The sequence below is a fragment of the Vombatus ursinus genome, unplaced genomic scaffold, assembly GCF_900497805.2.
Source record: "Vombatus ursinus unplaced genomic scaffold, bare-nosed wombat genome assembly UNPS02014805.1, whole genome shotgun sequence".
NCBI classification, from domain to species: domain Eukaryota; kingdom Metazoa; phylum Chordata; class Mammalia; order Diprotodontia; family Vombatidae; genus Vombatus; species Vombatus ursinus.
In genome coordinates this window covers 3,437,674-3,445,271 of record NW_020954583.1, presented here as the reverse complement: position 1 = coordinate 3,445,271, position 7,598 = coordinate 3,437,674, and the positions used below count along the sequence as shown (strand labels likewise).

General features: G+C 33.3%; 1 protein-coding gene across 2 annotated transcripts in view; it reads right to left on the bottom strand.

Annotated features, from left to right (window-relative positions):
- The window catches only part of POU1F1 (POU class 1 homeobox 1), a 25,021-nt gene extending 19,606 nt beyond the window's left edge, over positions 1-5,415 (bottom strand). The window contains exons 1-3 of one of the 2 annotated variants that reach the window (XM_027874185.1): positions 5,274-5,415; positions 3,200-3,206; positions 1,273-1,337 (exon numbers count right to left, since the gene is read on the bottom strand). In XM_027874185.1, coding sequence (XP_027729986.1) covers positions 1,273-1,337; positions 3,200-3,206; positions 5,274-5,415 — 214 coding nt within the window. Of the gene's footprint in view, positions 1-1,272; positions 1,423-3,199; positions 3,207-5,273 lie in introns of both variants that reach the window. The other variant, XM_027874184.1, reaches the window with a different exon arrangement.
- Positions 5,416-7,598: the final 2,183 nt, after the last annotated feature.

Genomic DNA, 7,598 nt, shown 5'->3' with positions numbered 1-7,598 from the left:
AGAAAGAAAGAAAGAAAGAAAGAAAGAAAGAAAGAAAGAAAGAAAGAGAATTTATCGATCTATTTCTTACAGCTTTTCCAAGCACAGAGGATACTTTCTCTAGGTGTGGAGGTGGAGAGACGAGTACTCTCAGTCTTAAAGCAAGTTAGTAATCACTGCTCTTGACTGGCCAGAGTAAAGTCACAGCTAAACCCTTTGCCACAAGGCCCATTTTGAAAGCCCATGCCTCACAACCATAGAAATGACTAGAGAGAAAGTCCCACCCCACTGGGGGGAATGAATCCTGCACAGCTCTCCCACAAAAAGATAGGAGTGGAGTAGAGTAGTGAAGTAGACTGGTCTGCACTCTCAGAATAAAACTAAGATGCCTTCCAGACCAAAAAATTAAGATGTTAGGAGAACTTTACAACAAGACCACAAAATATATTTGACACATTATAAATTATTATAAAACTATTATGCCAAAATAAAAATTATATTATACTTATATAGCTTTAAGATATATTTATTAAGTTTATTAAGCCTTCTGCCTGCAGAAGGCTACCTAGAGATATTTTCTTTCTAAAATATTTTCCCCTAATTCATATATTGACTGCAGTAAGAACATCCGGAATTGATGACCTCTGGATGTAGAGTAACAATAAAGTTAGTATTTATGTAGTGTTTTATAATTTGCAAAACACTGCATATGTTAACTCACTTTATCTTCATAACAACATTGTGAGATAAATGCTATTATTAGTCTTGTTTTATGACTGAGTAAATTGAGACAAGTTAAATGACTTTTCCAGTGTCGCACATACATAGGAAGAAGGTCACACAGCTAGATACACACACACACACACACACACACACACACACATCTGAAGCAGGATTCAAAAATCAGGTCTTCCTGATTCCAAATCCTGTGCTCTATGTTGTCACCAAACTGCCTCAATTCTATGAACCTATGAACTCAGAGTAAGACAAGACAATTAACAAAATATTCTAATATTACTTTTCCAATTTCTGCTCATCTTTGGAGAGACGAAGCTAGGAAAAATTATGGATTTGTAATTCCTTTTGGTTCTTATTCAAGGAGTTGCTACATAATGTTAGTAATGTCTTTCTAAATACTAGAAAATATAGAGAACTCTTGCCAGGTGATAACTACTCTTTCCAGGTATATATCCCAAACTAAATTCGCCTAGTAATTTTGGATATCTTTAATCTTAATCTCTATCTTAATGCAGTCTGCCGAAAACTCATCAGATAAAAAATATACTCTCTTACCTGTCATCACCCCATAGGTAGACTGTTGGTTTCCATAATGGCAGGAAGGAACGGAATAATGAAGGCTTGCTGATGTGTTTCCAAAAGTTGTCATGGAGAAATGCATGTGCGAAAATTTAGGAGTTTGGATCAAAGACAAAATAGACGGGACTGGTAAGAAAATGTATGAGGATTCAAGACATATTCTTTTCAACCCAGAAATAGATATATATATATATATATATATCTCATATGTATTTTTATGTTATATTATTTTTTAAAGTTAATTGCTAATCATTACTGATTTGGATGAAATTCTCTTGTAAATAACACAGAATAAGGTATTTCCATTTCTCAAAGATGATAATCAGTAAAAAGTCTTACTTGACTAGAACCTCACTGTAATGCCAAGTTATCCAGCAACCTTTTAGATGAAAGTGCCTCATAGAGAGATTTCTGGGGTTCTTTGATAACTAGATCCCCTAAAATATGTACTCTGAATTGAAACATGTAGTAAACTTCATTTAGCAAGGAAAAGTCATAAACCAATCTTTCTTTCTATTAAATTGAATGGTAATTAAAATGTCCTACAATAAAAAAAAAGTGAACTGGATTTCTGGGCCTTTTTACAAAATTTTCCTATAAAAGTAATTTAGTAAACTAACTCAACATGTACAACTTATACTAGGAAAAAACAAACAGACAAAAAACCCAAACAAACAAGAACCAAAAGCCTGATGTTAAAATTTAAAAAAAACAAAACCAAAACAAAACTCCATTAAGGTTAATTTATTAGACACAGTGGTATATGGAGTATTTACACTTATAATTTGCTTATAATCTTCATACCCACACAACTGACCAATTATACCATTCTGGTTATAAAGTCTTCCAAAATTTATTCAAGGTAGTCCCAAAATGTCTTGAGTAGCTTGGCCTTGATAGTTGAAGCAGCTACTTGGATAGATATTGCTTCATTCAAAATCAATAATAGGTTCCTATGACTTGAATATGCAACTTGAGAACTTTATCGTATTTGCCAAAGTCAAAGTTATACAGTGGTTAGGAAGCTAGCTTCAGAGTCAAGAAGAACCAGCTTCAAGTCCCATCTCTGACAAATACTGGCTGGGTATTGGCCAAGTTCCTTTCCTTTTCAGCATCCCAGGTAACTCTCTAAGTCCATAAAGTATAGAAAATGCATGGATCTGCATTGGTAGAAGGGATTTTCTTCTTGGGAACCCCTAGAACAATGAAATCCCAATTCCAATCTATCATGCTTGACACATTAACAAAATTCTTATCAAATTTTGGAAGACCAGAAACCATCATAAGAAGGAATACAGAATGTTGTAGGTTAATGTATCTGTTGCTATAATTTTGATATTATTTATTTGTCATTATTTACATGCTGATTGTGGTGCTAGATTTCCCTTAATATAACGATACTAAAATCTTTTTTTAAAAAAATTAAAAATGTGAAAGATAATACAAAGTTTAAAATTAAGAAAATTCAAACTGAGGTCAAGTTTAGGGATTTAAAAATTAGCTAAGAACATTCTTCCTCTCTTTTCACCTAAAATTAAATGTCTTCTCCTAAATATCTGAATTTAAAAAAAATCACAGCATAGATGAGTTCTCCCTTTTCAACTAATATATAGAATCTAACTCATTTTAAAATAATGTTTGACAAATTTAAATTCCTTACTATGGCCTAGGAAAATATGTAATTAAACACACATACACACAAAATTTGATGCCTAAATATTTTGTTGTCGATAATGGCCAATTACAAAGCTTTAGTTTGGTAAAAGCAAAAGGATTTCTCATTAATAGTTAATTATTCCAAGCATCAAGTGTTTACTGTGCCAATGTAGACTGTCTTAGAAGACAGTCTTTTTTAGTTTGCTGTGGCCAAAAATGTTTGCCCTGTGGCTGATAAATTCATCACCCTGTAGCTAGCCTGATGATAAGACTCTCCAAACTTAACTAGGTTGGCCTCAGGCAACAGTACATCCCTGGAATCATATTTGAAACCTTTTCAGATTTGTAGTCAGAACTTGCACCAGTTTGGTAAAGCTTTTGAGAAAATGTGGATGTTTTTTAATAAAAAAAAATCACATTTATGTAATATATTCATTACATATTTGTCATGTTTACAATTAATTCTAACTTAACCTTCTGTGTTTTCATTTATTTTTATGTTCCTTTGATTGAAGTTTAGGAAGGAATAAGGTATACTACATTAAAATTTAACACATGAAATTATTACGGGACATACAGGTTCATTTAATGAATTAAGACAAAAACAAATCAAGAATCCTGTGTTATGGAAATGCTTGTTTTGTTCCGTGAACTGAAAATAAAATAAATTTGTAATATAAAAAAAAAAAGAGTTTTTAGCTAGTTAATCATATGGATAATTGCCTCAGCTTTATATTTGTTTTTATGCACAAGTAGGCAACATGGAAGGTCTTTTTAAATTGCTACAGCATATGAAGTCACAGCATATTACCTTCTCCATATTTATCATTGAATAGTTATATATTGGGGTCTATTATTGCTTTACAAGAAAAAAGTCAACTGTTTCAGTAATTATGCTTTATGTCCTTTTTTTCTCCAAATGAAATTTATTTTTCAGTACTTGCATTATTACTATTGTGTTAATAAAATTTTCTTTTAATTTGGCCTCTAAAATTATCCATGATGAAATGTTGTATCTTGAGAACTTTTGGTAGCATAGGAAATTCATTATACATACATAGTTACATGATTTCACCAGAGCCTAGACATCTAAGCCTTCAACAAAGTTTTAAGTGTATATTGGCCTTAAATGAACAGTGGACAATAATGTATTTGTTGACCTACTTACATTCAACCTATGAATTTTATCATAAAAGCATATTCTGAGAAATTCAGAAAATTTAAAACATAGTCTATATATCAAAAGGTAAGCAGTCTTTACATAAAAAAGTTTATTTCTTTTCAATAAAGATTTTTGTATGTATTTCAGAAAGGAGAAAATTGCAATCTACTCTTCCAGTATTGTTAGTATAGGCAATTTACACTCTCATGGACTTGTCCACTTTATAGATCAACTTTTTAGAACACAATATAAATATATTGCACAATAAAAATAAAAATCAGCAATACTCAGCCCATGAGTTGTTAGCTTTTTAATAATCTGTTTGAATGATCCGATTTTAGTTATTTAAGGTTTGTTCAATTCTAGAACAATGATGTAGAAAATTTATTTTAAAAGTTTCTTCTTCATTGAGTATGGAGGATAATGACCACAGTTAGGACTCATTATTACAATTTTAAATGTTTATCATATTAGCTCTACAAATATACTGGTTCTAGCTTTTTTCTTTTTTTATTTTACTAAAAACTTATGAGTTTATTGGTATTTAATTTTTTTCAATCATCAAAATTTACTAGAAACAATCATGGATATTGTACAACAATTTCACTTATCTGGTTTAGGGATAAATTTTTAGGACTTAAAAGGATATAGTGTAATTGGAGCTAAAAAGGTAAGTAAATCCTTAAGAGAACCTATCAGTTTCCAAAAGCAATGAGACATAATATTTTTTAGATGCAGTTTCCAAAGTATTAGTTCATTTAGGTAATTTGTTATATTTTACAAAAAAAGTTTTCCTTTAAAAGTCATCAGGTTACACATGTTCTAATTACTCAGTCACGATGTAACAAATTCAGATTCACTTATTAATAACCAAAATAATTTCATTGCCTAAATTACAAATTATAGTAAGTAGCATTTTCTTTCCCATATTAATTTTCCTTTATACATTCATTAACATGATTTTTGGTTAAGAAGAGTGTTTTAGCAACTATTTTCATTTTTTTTGGCTTTAACTTGTAATGCTCTATAACATTTACCATATTTCCTCAAATATGTTTGAATTTTATTAATTAATTTAGAATGACATAAGTTTTAAAGCTAAAATTTTGAAATAACTAGATCTGAAAAACAATGTTATTGGAATTAATAGAGTTAGTACCTGTTGACACCACATTCGTAGCATGGTTGGAGGCTGGCAGGCATTCAGCAACACTGTGATGCATTATCAGAGGCAGAGTGGCAGAAGATTCAGAATTCAGAGGTACAAAGCTATCAGCTGAACTAAAAGGTTGGCAACTCATCCCAAAAATCAAAGAAAGAAAAGAAAGAATGCTATTTTTTTGGATTAGAACTTTAGGCTTTTATCCTACAAAGTGCTGTCTCAACTCTCTTTACTTGCATATATACATCATAAGTGCTCTGAAGCACACAGAGGGCGTGTGCAGGTATTTATACTGCCTGGAAATCCCTTCTTAAATTTTAATGTTCTTTCTCTAGGTGTATTGGTATAGAAACCCAAAGCCTTCTTCCTTCTTATCCAAACAGAACCCACACCCAATTCAACAGGTAGAGGGAGAGTGGCAGGCTGAGGGAAGAGAGAAACCTGAGACCATAATTGACAGCTTCTATAAGTCAAGTCTTTAGAGAGGAATGTAGTAGTTTAGAAAAAGTAGCCTTGTAGAAGGTCCAACAACAGATAAAAAGGAAACAAACAATGCTAACATTAGATAGGCATTTGTTGCTAACATAATCTCAAATGGAAACATAAGTTATTCTCCTCTTTGAAGAAAACCAAAACTCATAATTCATTCATAAATCTGTAATATATGTATATACATAATATATACATAATATATATGAACATATTGTAAAATGATTTTTGCCTTTCAGAATGAATTTATTTCAACTAGTGAGTCAGTCAATAGATGAGCTATTATCTGCACAAATTTAAAAATGTTAATCTATGATATTCGATATTTGTTTTATTATAATGCTCCAATGTAAAACGGAGCACTTGTATTTCATAGAAACTGGCTCAAAAATTATGAAAAGGGATTGCACTCAATTTCCCTCTTTTTCTTTCTCTTCTTGTCCCTCCCACCTGCCCCTAACTTCCCCTGGATTTGGGTCAAATTCTGTGATGCATATTACCTTGGAAAGGCAGCTGGACCTGAGTTTAATACTGGAATCTTCTCAATCATCAATATTCTCTGGCTCATTGTGACACGAAACATGGTGGATGGAAGAAGTCCTGGGCTCAAATCCTGACTCTGGAACATAGTGACTGCATGACCCTGTGCAAGTCACTTAACTGCTTTGTATTTTCTAGGCAATTCTCTAACACTAAGTTGCAAAGATGCTGATTTGCATTGCTAGAGGCAAAGTTTCCTAAACTAATGAACTCGTGGGTTAAGTTTCTATCTCTGTCCCTATCCTTATGTTTACAACCAATCTAGGCTGAGTCCCTAGAATAGAACAAGGAACAAGTTTTCTATAAAGAACAATGCACGCAGACAGCACTGGTACCAGAAAAGGTTCCCCTCTCATAGGTCCCCCCTTTACCCAGCAAAAGTAACTACAAGCATTCTCAACCTCCATCTGAGGTAGGAAAAGAACACTGACTTGCTAGGGAGTCAGTCAATGGACCGAACCTCAGCTTCCCCAAGGACTTATATGATTGGTCTAGACTGACTATCACCATGGAATTAAAATGTCTTCAAGCAGGGAAAGGACTTAGAATCATTGGAAAGTTTTTCCTTTGGATATTCATGGTCCATATGATTTGGTACCAATGAAGGGCAGGGTCCAGGTATGCTTCTCTGTATTATGATTCTATACATCATGGCTGCTCAGCATTAGCCCTTCCACTAAATGGTGCTTGGATCTTATTCCCTTCAATGGTCTCTGTCTCTTGGACTGTGTCTCTGTCTCTCTCTTTCTCTCTGTCTCTGTCTATCTTTCTGTGTGTCTATGTGTCTGTCTATCTGATCTAGGTGCAGGTCAGCATGGTTGTAAAGGTTCTCACTAACACTTTGTTGCCCTGCTGCACCTCTCCCTCCTCTACTGCTGCCTCCACCACCATTTCTATTTTTGCCATTCACCTCTTACTTTTGCTACTGTCCATCCCTGAGGAAAGTGTTATAGCTCTTTTAAAATGAGACAACTTGGCCAACAGACCTTTGGATATATTCTCTTTTATTAATCAGGCCCACAACTCTACTCTATGTAGAGAAGGTCTTCAGGGGCTAAGAAAACCTATTGACTTTCCTATTTTAAAAAGTAGTTTCCAGTTCTCACTTCTAGCCGGGTTTCAGACACTAGATTCCATTCACCTCTTGCCCTCCTCAGGTTGCATGTAATGTGCCTCCAACAGAGTTATCATCTCCTAATGAGCATTTTTGAGACTGGAGAAAAACATTTGTTCCCTATTCCATTTGTTTTTCTGACTCCTATCATTTCTACCATGCCCATCCTTCCAACTCCC